General features: G+C 34.1%; 1 protein-coding gene across 8 annotated transcripts in view; it reads right to left on the reverse strand.

Annotated features, from left to right (window-relative positions):
• The window catches only part of DLG1 (discs large MAGUK scaffold protein 1), a 275,660-nt gene that overhangs the window by 41,017 nt on the left and 219,511 nt on the right, over window positions 1–15,132 (reverse strand). For all 8 annotated transcript variants that reach the window (XM_081300853.1, XM_081300858.1, XM_081300857.1 and 5 more), the window contains 2 exons: window positions 13,303–13,479; window positions 2,101–2,170 (listed from right to left, as the gene is read on the reverse strand). In XM_081300853.1, the coding sequence (XP_081156979.1) occupies window positions 2,101–2,170; window positions 13,303–13,479 (247 nt within the window). The remainder of the gene's footprint in view (window positions 1–2,100; window positions 2,171–13,302; window positions 13,480–15,132) is intronic.

Genomic DNA, 15,132 nt, shown 5'->3' on the forward strand with positions numbered 1-15,132 from the left:
TGTGTGTAAACTAATTAAGGAAAATTCTAAGTCTTTTTATTCCAAAGAATCACTGTTTTTGAATTTAGTAATAACATTCATGATATCTAATGAAATTGAAAATGTTTTTAATAAAAGGTCATTTACTCCTCCTACTGCATATATAGTGGTCAGAGTCAGTTTCACAGTACACAACCAAAAGAAACATGAAGTTTAAAATGTTTTGATTTTTGATATCTTTGCAGTTAGCCAAAATGAGATATCAATAAGATATTGTAATATGATAGAAAGAGTGCTTGTTAGTTAAGAAATGTATTAAATGTATTACATTTAATATCGTCCAGGTGAAGAATTTATTAAAAGTGAAAACAAAAATAGCATAAGCAAACAAGACAAAAATGTGTGAGGAAAACACAAAACTGAAGAGACAAACTACCTCCAGGTTTTCTATATTTTCAATAAAAATACTATGTTTAATTATTTGTTGTCATTGATGTTGTATTGCAAGAGTGCAATAAACATAAGAAATGAAAACACAAATTTATGATACATATATTAAGTATCTAAATATATAATTTCCATGTATATTTCAAAATAGCCAAATCCATTAAAAAGTGTTAAGGAGAAACTGAAATATTATTAATTCTGCAGTGAAAATAAAGTCCACAAATTACCATGTAAGGAAAGGAAAAGGAAGAAAAGGAATGGTAGGACAGAAAGAAATGCAGTTCTGTATCAATGGCAAGCGTATTTTTACCCCACTCAGTATCATGCATATTTTTGGTGCTGTGTTAGAACACAGTGATTGTGTATCAAGTTGGTTACAGTCAACAAACAAGACTAAGATATAAATATATCGTTAATTTAGTATGAAAGAAAAGCTACAACATGCAATCTTTTTCAATTAAGTGTAGTGTACTAAATTATTTTTAAAGACATATATAAAACAAGCACAAAAAGCACTGTATTTATTTCACATCCTAAGCAGTTACTTGGGATTTTTTCCTCCTATAAAATTTTCCATTTTAAATACTGAAAATTGTGTTTTCTGAAAGGTACAAGTTACTTTTAAAGGAATTTATTTCTTTCAAAAAACCTGAATATATTATTGAATTTACTCAGATTTAATTTTGTGGACCAAACACAATATTTCTTATATTTTAAAATTTTATGTTTGAGTGCTTAGTGATTGGTAACAGAGTTGTATGGAGGGTAAATTTATTTTGCTGTGTTAACTTTTCAAATATTATCAAATATTTATTTTAGAGTAAAAACAACAACAAAAAGACCCCTCCAACACATAAAACTAATTGCTATGAAAAGTATTTCAACACAACTTGTTCAGCTCTTAGTTTAGGCTTACTTTTAGAAAATTTCTTGCAGTGAGTTCAGGATAATCAGGAATTACAGTCAACGTAGTATAAGTGAAACTGGTACTTTCTCATCCACTGGCATCCAAAATTTTTATACTCAAGCACAGTATAAAAATGAAAAATACATATCTATATATAAATATATATATCTAAAGATATGTAAATATGTATTTATATATCTTAAATATGTAAATATATTTACGTATCTTTATATATGTAAAAATTGATGCATTTCTTTTCTATCTACAAAACATTTTGGACTCACTTTCATTATTCCCTCCAAATAAATATTCATGTTGATTCCAACATTTAAAACATGAATTCTATTGAGAAATTATTTCTACAATGACGGGGGTTCAGAGAACAAGAAGATTTTCATGAATTCACTTGCAAGAACTTATAAACTTCTTAACAGTTGATATTTTGAAGGCACCTATAGTATAGAGGAGTCAATATTAAACTAGCTTTCACTATTAGTAGTGATAATATAATCCATTTCATTTATAAAAATAACCCTGATCAAAAGTATGTTGCTAAGAATATATCAAATGGTAGTTTTGATTATTTGGAAATGTCTGTGAAATAGGTACTTTAATAAATGCTCACTATTATTGCAAAGCACATGGAAAGAGCTGCTTATAGTTAATTCTATGGTAAAATCTTTCTTAACAATCTAGCTCAAATGATAATTATGAAAAAGTATACTGTCCTCATTTATTTTCAAAAATAAGAGATTTCATATACTCACCCCTTTATCTCCTCTTGTTTTAGAATTGAATTTTACTGTTTTTAAACGGGCTCTTTCTTTCTTCTCAACTCTGTCAAAGTACAGAAGATTATTTATTTAGGTGCTAGGGATTGAATTTAGGGCCTTAAGCAGGCTCTATCATTGAGGTACATCCTGGCTCCCAGGGTCTTTTTTTTTTTCTTTTTCTTTTTTTTTTGAGACAGGGTCTTCTCCATGTTGCCCAGCTTGGCTTGGAACTTACCATCCTCCTGCCTCCACCTTCCAAAGCAGCTGGCATTATAGGTATGCCCCATCACATTTAACTAGAATGTTATTTTTTTTTAAGTAAACCAAATGTATCTAGGAATCTTACTAGAAATCACAGATCTGATAGCTCTATAATGAATATTTTTATATGCTAAAATCTCTAGGAGTCATATAGGCTTACATACCAAAATTAATTAGAATTGCAGAAAAATGAAATATAGAGCTCATTTAATAAAATACATCACACTTATGGAATACCAAAATAAAGTGTATATGTGTAAACTTACACATGCATTAAATTTCATAATTATATTTAAAATATTATGAGGCAACATTACTGAATGTAGCAATTTTCCAGGTTTTCTTTCTCCTTCTTTCCTTGCTTCCTTTTCTTTCTTTTATGATACAGGGGTGCTTTACCACTGAGCTACATCCTTGGCCATTTTTATTTTGGAATAGGGTCTTTTCGCTGCCCAGGTTGGCTTTGAACTTGTGATCCTTCTGCCTCAGCCTCCCATGTCATTGGGATTACAGGATGTACCATGTGCCCAGCTGGTTTAGTCTTTTAAAGAAATATGTTATCTGCATGTATGATTATATCACAGTGAATCCCACTATTAAGTATAATTGTAATGTACCAATAAAAGATGAAAAAAATATTAGCGTAGGACACCAATGCTACAAATTAAGACTGAGAAAGCAAATGTGGCAAAACTTAACATTTGGTGTGTGGATGTTCACTGTACTATTCTTGCAATTTTTTGTACTTACTTTTCTGAAACTTAGAAAAATAAGCGAGAAACATAAAAATTAAGCTTAATTTCAGTGATGTATATGTGAATATATATAAAGTAGCTAGTTAGAGTGTAAAAAATAAGTTTTACAGTATTTTTTGAGGGATATAGAAGAACTGGTAACTCTCCTTATTCCTGTAAGGTGAAATAGGGTTAAGAGGGAACCTATATAGCTTATAGAACTTTGAACCTTGTTAAAGTGTTAGCTCTTCAAAAATATGCAAGCAAATTATAAGTGTAAACCAAAATTTATTGTAAATTCTAACATCAATATAATCTTGCAAAGTTTGATTTAAAGTATGTTTTTATAAATCCTTAGATTTTTAACACGCAATTATGCTAGCATACTGCAGAAAAACCTACCCAAAGAGCATATGAATAAATATATCTAGCTATACAGTTTCACCACAGGTAGAGCAGAGCCTTGGCATTCATAGACTTACAACTTATGTTCTTCACTATTCCAGAGCAATCTTGAGGGTCCATGACATGCAAAATTTATAATATCTAAGTATTTGCTGAGGGCACAACAAAATTACCATTTAGTTGGTAAGCATTTACCATTCAAAATGGCTTTGTTTCTTAACTATTGCTTGTTCAGTAAATAGTTGAGTGATTTAAAAGGTGTTTATTTGGAGGGGATTCCAACATGGCGGCGGGCGCAGAGAGATCAAGTCTCTGACCTCTTCAGCTGTGCAGGCATAGGGAGTCGTAAACAACCTAAATCTGTTTGCTCAGGATCACTAGGCAATGCTGAGCTGATGTGGATCTGGGGCGAACAGTCTGGGCCTCTCAGAACACACACTGAGCCCGGATCAGCTGAATTCAAGCTCCCGTTCGCCTGATTCCCGTAGACAAACAGCTGTGACTCAGCACTAATCCATCCGGCTGAAACAACTGGTCAGCCCTTCTCATCCTACGGAGGTAAATGCCTACCGAGCCTTCATAGGTAGTGGCCACAGGTTTGAAACGGGGCTTGGGAGAGACAGTAAGGACCCACCCGTTGCATTGGTCGCCCGGCAAAGGGAAACGAACTGTCGCCATTTGCAAGAGATACAACCATGGCAGAGAACTGATGTCATCAGACTGCGGCGGAGGAGATAACTTCATTGAAATCTACATATACAGGTGTGTAATTCCATAGCCTTCCCTCTCCACACATCGGGGAAACCTTAAGGGCCCCTCCCAGCTCTCCCGTGAGCATGATAGCCAGACCGAGGGAATCTGAGGCGGCGTGGGACCCGTGGTGCGGAACTACTGCTCCCACCAGTGCTGACAGCTGAGGTCTCTTGCACCAGCTACTGGGGGGCGTGGCTACCGGAGGGCAAGTAAAATTCACTGAGGATTCTCAGCCCCAAGCTCTACCAACTTAGGGTCTGAGGGAATGGCAAACTGGAAGAGTGAGCCCAGTCGTTCATGAAAACAGGGCTCCCGGGAGCAGCAGACCTGGTGTGTAGCCAGTATTGTGGTGAACGGCACCAGTGAGAGGGGCCTGGCTAGAGGGAAAGTGGGAAGTGACTAGACACAAGAGGAGGCACTAGGCACTCAGGATTGGAGACTCGCCCAGTCTGGGAGGAGCTGCTGCACAGTGATTGGTTCCCACATATTGACAGGAGAAACTTGGCCTGGTGGGCACAGCGCCACCTACTGGAAGAGAAGTTAATCAAACTCTAAGACTGCATTTATTAGTTTTTTTTTTCTTTTTTCTTTTCTCTCTTTTTTTTTTTTTTTGATTTGGGTTTTTCTTTCATTTTCCTTTCTTGTTTTTTTAAAATTTTTTTTACAATTTAAAAAAATTTTTTTCTTCTAAATTTTTTTATTATTTAAAAAAATTTTTTTTCTTTTTTCGTTCCTATTTTTTTTCTTCTTTTGTCTTTTCATTTCTTTTCAATTATCTTATCCCCCCTTCCTTGAATTCTACCTGCTTACTCTCATTCTCTTTAGTGACTTCTTCCCTTCCCTTCTAATACCTTTCCTCCCAAGCATCTAATAAATTTATAGGAGTAAACAGTAACTCATCAGTCAAACAGAACAAGAAGTAATATGAGCAGCTTCAAAAAGCAAGGAAGAAAAGGAGTACAAACAATGCAGGACAGCCTAAATATTCAGGAGGACCTAGAGTCATCAGAAAAATGGTCATATAAAGAACTCAAGGAACACCTTAGACAGATGGAATGGAACCTTAAAGAGGACACAAGACAGCAAATTCAAGCAGCAAAAGAACACATTGAGAATGAATTACATAAACAGATAAAAGAAGAAGTTAAGCATCTTTATCAGGAGATAGAGATTATAAAAAATAATCAAATAATAATTCTAGAAATGAAGGAAACGATAAACCAAATTAAAAACTCAATTGAGAGTATCACTAGCAGAGTGGAGAAAGTAGAAGCCAGAACGTCAGATAATGAAGACAAAATATATCATCTTGAAAAGAGTCTAGCCAACTCAGAAAGGCTGGTAAAAAATCATGAGAAAAACATCCAAGAGTTATGGGATAACATAAAAAAACCAAACTTACGAGTCATCGGGATAGAAGAAGGTACAGAGATTCAAACCAAGGGAATGAGTAACCTGTTGAATGAAATAATTACAGAAAACTTTCCAGAAATAAAAAAGGAAACAGATATACAAATTGAAGATGCATACAGGACACCGAACACACAAAATCACAGTAGACCAACGCTAAGACACATTGTTATGAAGATATCCAATATACAGAACAAAGAGAAAATATTAAAAGCTACAAGAGAAAGGAGACAGATTACATTCAGGGGTAAACCAATAAGGTGAAAAACGGATTTTTCATCACAGACGCTGAAAGCAAGAAGGTCATGGAACAATGTATTTCAAACACTGAAAGACAATGGATGCCAACCAAGAATTCTGTATCCAGCAAAATTAAGCTTCAGGTATGACAACGAAATAAAAATCTTTCATGATAAACAAAAGTTAAAAGAATTTGCAGCCAGAAAACCAGCATTGCAAAGCATTTTGAGCAAAACACTACACGAGAAAGAAATGAAAAACAATAACCAAAACCATCAGTAGGAAGTGCCTCAGTAAAGACAGAGGGCGAGGAAAAAGATAATCATGGAGAAACAAACTAAATTTTTTAAAAAAAGGATAAATAATAAAACATGGATAAAAGTACAAACCATATATCAATAGTAACTCTGAATGTTAATGGCTTAAACTCTCCAATAAAGCGACATAGGCTGGTATCATGGATTAAAAAAACAAATCCAACAATATGCTGCCTCCAGGAGACACATCTGATTGGAAAAGACATACACAGGCTGAAGGTGAAAGGATGGGAAAAAATATACCACGCACACGGTCCTCGTAAGCAAGCAGGGGTGGCCATCCTCATATCGAATAAAATCGACTTCAAGACTAAGTTAATCAAAAGGGATAAAGAAGGACATTATATACTGTTAAAAGGAACCATTCACCAACAAGACATAACAATTATCAATATTTATGCACCAAATAATGGTGCTGCGACATTCATAAAACAAATTCTCCTCAAGTTCAAGAATCAAATAGACCACAACACAATAATTATGGGTGACTTCAACACACCTCTCTCACCATTGGACAGATCCTCCAAACAAAAGTTGAATAAAGAACCTATAGAACTCAATATCACAATCAATAACCTAGACTTAACTGACATATATAGAATATATCAACCATCATCAAGTGGATATACTTTTTTCTCAGCAGCACATGGATCCTTCTCAAAAATAGACCATATATTATGCAATAGGGCAACCCTCAGTAAATATAAAGGGATGGAGATAATACCTTGCATTTTATCTGATCATAATGGAATGAAACTGGAAATCAATGATAAAAGAAGGAAAAATCCTACATCACATGGAAAATGAACAATATGTTACTGAATGATCAATGGGTTACAGAAGACATAAAGGAGGAAATCAAAAAAATTCTTAGAGATAAATGAAAATACAGACACAACATATCGGAATTTATGGGACACAATGAAAGCAGTTTTAAGAGGAAAATTCATCGCCTGGTGGTCATTCCTCAAAAAAAGAAAAAACCAACAAATAAATGAGCTCACACTTCATCTCAAAGCCCTAGAAAAGGAAGAGCAAAATAACAGCAAATGTAGCAGAAGGCAAGAAATAATTAAAATCAGAGTGGAAATCAATAAAATTGAAACAAAAGAAACTACTGAAAAAATTAACAAAACTAAAAGTTGGTTCTTCGAAAAAATAAATAAGATCGACAGACCTTTAGCCATGCTAATGAAGAGAAGAAGAGAGAGAACTCAAATTACTAACATATGGGATGAAAAAGGCAATATCACAACAGATGCTACAGAAATACAGAAGACAATAAGAAATTATTTTGAAAACCTATATTCCAATAAAATAGAAGATAGTGAAGACATCGATAAATTTCTTAAGTCATATGATTTGCCCAGACTGAGTCAGGAGGATACACACAATTTGAACAGACCAATATCAATGGATGAAATTGAAGAATCCATCAAAAGACTACCAACCAAGAAAAGCCCAGGACCGGATGGGTATACAGCGGAGTTTTACAAAACCTTTAAAGAAGAATTAGTACCAATACTTTTCAAGTTATTTCAGGAAATAGAAAAAGAGGGAGCTCTTCCAAATTCATTCTATGAGGCCAACATCACCCTGATTCCGAAACCAGACAAAGACACCTCAAAGAAAGAAAACTACAGACCAATATCTCTAATGAACCTAGATGTAAAAATCCTCAATAAAATTCTGGCGAATCGAATACAAAAACACATCAAAAAAATTGTGCACCATGATCAATTAGGATTCATCCCTGGGATGCAAGGATGGTTCAATATACGGAAATCAATAAATGTTATTCACCAGATCAATAGACTTAAAGATAAGAACCATATGATCATCTTGATAGATGCAGAAAAAGCATTCAACAAAGTACAGCATCCCTTTATGTTCAAAACATTAGAAAAACTAGGAATAACAGGAACTTACCTTGACATTGTAAAAGCTATCTATGCTAAGCCTCAGGCTAGCATCATTCTGAATGGACAAAAGTTAAAGGCATTCCCTCTAAAATCTGGAACAAGACAGGGATGCCCTCTATCACCACTTCTATTCAATATAGTTCTCGAAACACTGGCCAGAGCAATTAGACAGACGAAAGAAATTAAAGGCATAAAAATAGGAAAAGAAGAACTTAAATTATCACTATTTGCAGATGACATGATTCTATACCTAGAAGACCCAAAAGGGTCTACAAAGCAACTACTAGAACTAATAAATGAATTCAGCAAAGTGGCAGGATATAAAATCAACACGCATAAATCAAAGGCATTTCTGTATATCAGCGACAAAACTTCTGAAACGGAAATGAGGAAAAACACTCCATTCACAATATCCTCAAAAAAAATAAAATACTTGGGAATCAACCTAACAAAAGAGGTGAAAGATTTATACAATGAAAACTACAGAACCCTAAAGAGAGAAGTAGAAGAAGATCTTAGAAGATGGAAAAATATACCCTGTTCATGGATAGGCAGAACTAACATCATCAAAATGGCGATATTACCAAAAGTTCTCTATAGGTTTAATGCAATGCCAATCAAAATCCCAACGGCATTTCTTGTAGAAATAGACAAAGCAATCATGAAATTCATATGGAAAAATAAAAGGCCCAGAATAGCAAAAGCAATTCTAAACAGGAAGTGTGAATCAGGCGGTATAGCAATACCAGATTTCAAACTATATTACAGAGCAATAGTGACAAAAACAGCATGGTACTGGTACCATAACAGGCGGGTGGACCAATGGTATAGAATAGAGGACACAGAGACTAATCCACAAAGTTACAACTATCTTATATTTGATAAAGGGGCTAAAAGCATGCAATGGAGGAAGGATAGCATCTTCAACAAATGGTGTTGGGAAAACTGGAAATCCATATGCAACAAAATGAAACTGAATCCCTTTCTCTCGCCATGCACAAAAGTTAACTCAAAATGGATCAAGGAGCTTGACATCAAATCAGAGACTCTGCGTCTGATAGAAGAAAAAGTTGGCTCCAATCTACACATTGTGGGGTCGGGCTCCAAATTCCTTAATAGGACACCCATAGCACAAGAGTTAATAACAAGAATCAACAAATGGGACTTACTTAAACTAAAAAGTTTTTTCTCAGCAAGAGAAACAATAAGAGAGGTAAATAGGGAGCCTACATCCTGGGAACAAATTTTTACTCCTCACACTTCAGATAGAGCCCTAATATCCAGGGTATACAAAGAACTCAAAAAATTAGACAATAAGATAACAAATAACCCAATCAACAAATGGGCCAAGGACCTGAACAGACACTTCTCAGAGGAGGACATACAATCAATCAACAAGTACATGAAAAAATGCTCACCATCCCTAGCAGTCAGAGAAATGCAAATCAAAACCACCCTAAGATACCATCTCACTCCAGTAAGATTGGCAGCCACTATGAAGTCAAACAACAAGTGCTGGCGAGGATGTGGAGAAAAGGGTACACTTGTACATTGCTGGTGGGACTGCAAATTGGTGCGGCCAATTTGGAAAGCAGTTTGGAGATTTCTGGGAAAGATGGGAATGGAACCACCATTTGACCCTGCTATTGCCCTTCTCGGACTATTCCCTGAAGAACTTAAAAGAGCATGCTACAGGGATACTGCCACATTGATGTTCATAGCAGCACAATTCACAATAGCTAGACTGTGGAACCAATCCAGATGCCCTTGAATAGATGAATGGATAAAAAAATGTGGCATCTATACACAATGGAGTACTATGCAGCAATAAAAAATGACAAAATCATAGAATTTGCAGGGAAATGGATGGCACTAGAGCAGATTATGGTTAGTGAAGCTAGCCAATCCCTAAAAAACAAATACCAAATGTCTTCTTTGATATAATGAGAGCAACTATGAACAGAGCAGGGAGGAAGAGTAGGAAGAAAAGAGTAACATTAAACAGAGACATGAGATGGGAGGGAAAGGGAGAGAAAAGGGAAACTGCATGGAAATGAAGGGAGACCCTCATTGCTATACAAAATTACATATAAGAGGTTGTGAGGGGAATGGGAAAATAAACAAGGAGTGAAATGAATTACAGTAGATGGGGTAGAGAGAGAAGATGGGAGGGGAGGGGAGGGGGGATAGTAGGGGATAGGAAAGGTAGCAGAATACAACAATTACTAATAGGGCATTATGTAAAATTGTGGATGTGTAACCGACGTGATTCTGCAATCTGCATTTGGGGTAAAATTGGGGGTTCATAACCCACTTCAATCTAATGTATGAAATATGATATGTCAAGAGCTTTGTAATGTTGTGAACAACCAATAAAAAAAATAAAATTAAAAAAAATAAAAAATAAATTAATTTAATTAATTTGCAAAAAAAAATAAAATAAAATGTGTGATAATTGACAGAGTTGTTCTATGTGATCCTTGTTAGGTTAGGCCAAGAAAATTGTGTTATGAGAATCCATATTAAATATTAATATTGAGTGAGTAAAATCTCTGTCTTATAAAAAAAAATAAAAATAAAAGGTGTTTATTTCTTTACTGAATTTAGTAATTTTCAGGTTTTCTTTCTCTGAAAGAAAGTCAAGAATTGAAGTAATTATAATTTTTAGAAGTAAAGAAGTCTAAGTAGGAGACAATTCAATTTAAGGAAAAACAAATTTAGAATATATTCATGAATGAAATAGCCTAGTTAGTTGTAGTTTCATACTATATTTTACTGGAGAAAAATTATATTCTGTAATGCTACTCATGAATTTGGGGAATGGTAGGGTCTCAAGATATATCTCTTACAGTAATTTTTAATTCTCTTTTCATCAAACATTGGCTGCAGGTACATGGAGAGCCTTTGTGAGATATGAGGTTCCAAGGGATAAGAAAATTTTTAGGAACTCTGACCTTAACATTTAAGATATGAGGTTTCTACTGACTCAAGAATGTGGGGAGGAGGCATTTTTGAATTTTAAACAGAATATATTCTATTTTGGGAAAAAGTTACATTAAGGGGCTGCATTGCTAAAAGAGAATTTGCCATCAAACATAAGATTGCACATAGATGGATCTTGCTAAGTATGGGGATCTACCCAATAAGTTATAAACCAACCCTAAAACCACAATTACAAAATCTTTAATAATTAAATTAAAGATTAATTACTTTAAATTAAATACTTTAATAATACTATCCTTGGGCTAGGGATGAGTGTAGCTCAGTGATAGAGCACTCGTCTAGTATGCATGATGCCGAAAGTTTTATCCCCAGCACCACAAGAACAGATTAATACTACTTTTTTGTACAAAATATAGAAAGAGGTTTATAGATGGTTTATAAATAATTTGTATATTTACCAATTATAGTGATTCCAACAAAATATAAATTCAACTCAATAAGAAAAAGCATGTTCTTTAAAAAAATATTTTGTTTTTGTTTTAGTTTGAAACAATACCTTTATTCATTTTTACTGGTGCTGAGGACAGAACCCAGCACCCGGCATGTGCTAGGCGAGTGCTCCACTGCTGAGTCACAACCCCAGCCCCCCAAAAGTATGTTTATTACATCATAAGCTTTATCTCAAATCAATTAACTAACAGACATTATTATTTTTGCTGGCTATCTTAAAACTATCTTGGAGGAATTATAAGCTGCCATTTTAATACTTTGCTTACAAAAGTACAGACAGTCAACATTTCAGAGACCTTGTAAGGTACTCTAAACTGGGACCATACTTTTTTTTTTTTTAATTTGTTCTAAATAGTTACACGTGACAGCAGAATGCATTTCAATTTATTGTACAAAAATGGATCACAACCTCTCATTTCTCTGGCTGTATATGACGCAGAGTCACACCATTCATGCAATCATACATATATATATATATATATATATATATATATATATACAGAGAGAGAGAGAGAGAGAGAGAGAGAGAGAGAGAGAGCGCGCGCGCGCACAATAATGTTCATCGCATTCCACCATCCTTCTCACCCCCACACCCCCTTCCCTCCCCTCACTCCCTCCTGCCCAATCCAAAGTTTGTCCATTGTTCTCTAGGCCCACCCCCCCAATTATGGATCATACTAAAGACATTTGTATATAATCACTTTTGCCACTAGATGGTAAACATGCATTAATGAATCACAAAAATGAATGGTTAAAAATAAAGAGCAAAGACAGTACCAACAGGTCTAAGTTAATCAAGAAAAAGAAGAAGTGAAGTTTCCCACTAAATATTTCTTTAAAATTTGCATATAATTCTATTAAATCTAAAGGAGGCAATGTACACAATCAAAAGCTTAAAAAATGTAAGTCCTATTACCCCTTAACATAGGAAAAGTACAGACACTTTTAATTCTGTCTCCTTTTACTGGTATAGAATAGACACATGGCATAGTAACACAAGAGTTATTTATTTTTCTAGCAACCAGGAGGAACTTTAAAGAGATCTGTTTGGGGGCATCATATCTTCTAATTATGCCGTTGGTTACAATGAAATGTGAATAAAATTAAATGGTTGTGAAGCACAATATTGGAAAACAAAGTATAAAATCAACACTTCAATAAAAGAAATTTATTCAGTTGTCTTGGTGTTTTAAAAATCTAATTATGCATATTTAAGGCACACAATTTGATTTGATAGACAAACATTGTAAAATAATCATTACAGTTAAGCTAATTAAAAAATCTATTACTTAGTTATCTTTTTTGGATTGCTGATGATGGTAAAGTGCACTTGGGATCTACCTACTGAGCAAAATTCAAGAATACAGTATAGTATTGTTACCTGTGGCTTGCCATCGTATACATAAGATTTCTGGTATTTGCTCTTTGTGTCTCTTGACCAACATCTTCCCATTCCTCGTTCCCCTAACCCCTAGTAACCACCACTCTAATGTCTGAGTTTGCTATTTAAGATTTCATATACAAATGAGATTATCCAATATTTGTCTTCACGTGTCTAGTTAATTTCACTTAGCATAATGTCTTCCAGGTCCATCCATATTATACAGTAAAAGAAATGTAAAGAAACAGCAATTTTTTAATGCTATTTATGCCCTACTTTCAAGTGGTAAAACAAACAAACAAACAAACAAACATATTTACCTGCGTTTACTGGGAATCACTCCAACTTCATCACTTTCACCATCTGGTGTAACCTGTCTGGCTTGCCACCACTCATCATCAGAAGCATTAATAACATGGAGGATATCTCCAAATTTGAAGTTCAGTCCCTGACTGGGAAGGCCACTGTCTTTAGTCTTGTCATAATCAAAAAGGGCTCTAGATTCAGAAGAAGAAAAGCCCATAATTATTTATTATTGTGGTATTAATCAATTTTAAATAAATATAGGATTCTCAAAGTATATATAACTTGGATAATTAAACTAGTATTATACTATAGTAGGCAAGATAATGCCAAGATCAATATTGTACTATATGCACAAGAAAATGAGACAAAAGAAGTATCAAATCAACTTGTTATGGAAATAGTTTATTAGACATATCACCTATTTCTTTCAATATTGTAGGAGAAATAGTTTTCTTTTTTTTTTTAAATGTGACTTTCAGAAAATTAAAACCAATATATGTGGCTCATATTATATTTCTTTTGGACAGTGCTCGTATAGATGAATTAGCAGGTGCTTTGGAATCAGACTTGAGGGCTTGAGTGGTATGTCCTCTACTTATTGGAGTTATATTGTAGTGTTTGTGTTTGCTTTTACTTTGGGCAGTTTATTTGATTCTCCTGAGGCTTTTCTTATCTATCAAACAGGGCTAATAATATTTTGTAGGGTTATTCTGAGGATTAGATCAAATTTGGTAAAATGTGTACAAGAAATTTAAAAAATGCTTTTGAGTGTGTTGACACATCTATTTGGGAGGCTGAGGCAGGAGAATTGCTTGAGCCCAGGAGTTTGGGGCTAGTCTGGAAAATGTAGTGAGACTCCATTTCATAACCAAACCAAACCAAAAGAAACCAATACCCAAACCAAAAAATGCTGTAAGTAAAATCCAATGGCAACCCATACTGAATTCCAAAATAGAGACAAATCTAGAGAGTTGTTCTAAAATAATAGAAAGTAAACATTAAGAGATACTCTTCTGTTTACTTTAACTAGACACCTGAAAACAAATTCCCTGATAAATTTGATCCAATAGTTGTGAACTAAAAGAATAAATCAAAATTGTGATTATTCCATTAATCATTCCTTCTTCCATTTGTTCAGAAAACAAGAATGAAAAATACAAATGAATATATCAGCTGCCGAATATTTTGGAAAAAATGCTTTATTACTTTGGCAATTGCAAAATGTTAAGAATATTGAAAATTTTGATAAAAATATTGTGAGCTGTCACTTGATTAATTTGTGTACAATATATAAACAAATTTAATTTTTAAATTCAAATAAATTCTCTTTAGAGTACAAGAAAGGGCTGAGGTTGTAGCTTAGTGGTAGCGTACATGTCCTAGGTTCAATCCTGAGTACTGCTAAAACTGACAAAAAAATGAACAAATAAATAAGAATTCCAATAATTACATTTTAAATACTATTTATTTTTTTATTCCAATTTGATAATCACAAATGAGGATACAAATCCTACTCTTTTTTCATTCTACCCAACTTTTTTTAAATTCTTCTGTGATGCTAGACAATGAAACTGGGCTTTGCATATGCGAGGCAAACATTCTAACACTGAGCCATATCCACAGCCTTCCATGCTACTCAATTTTTAGAAACTTTTCTCCTGAAGTAAAATCTGATGAGAGATGGAGTTACATGATGGAGTAAATGAATGAACTGGCAATTCATGTTTTTCAAATGTGATCTTTCCTTTCAAGGCTAATGGTCTCAGAGAAGTATGTGGAAGTTAAGTGAGATGGCTTACTTAACATGTACGAAAATATTTAGAAGATGAGGATACAAATTAACA

This window comes from Spermophilus citellus (genome assembly GCF_964194105.1).
Source record: "Spermophilus citellus genome assembly, chromosome: 7".
NCBI classification, from domain to species: Eukaryota; Metazoa; Chordata; class Mammalia; order Rodentia; family Sciuridae; genus Spermophilus; species Spermophilus citellus.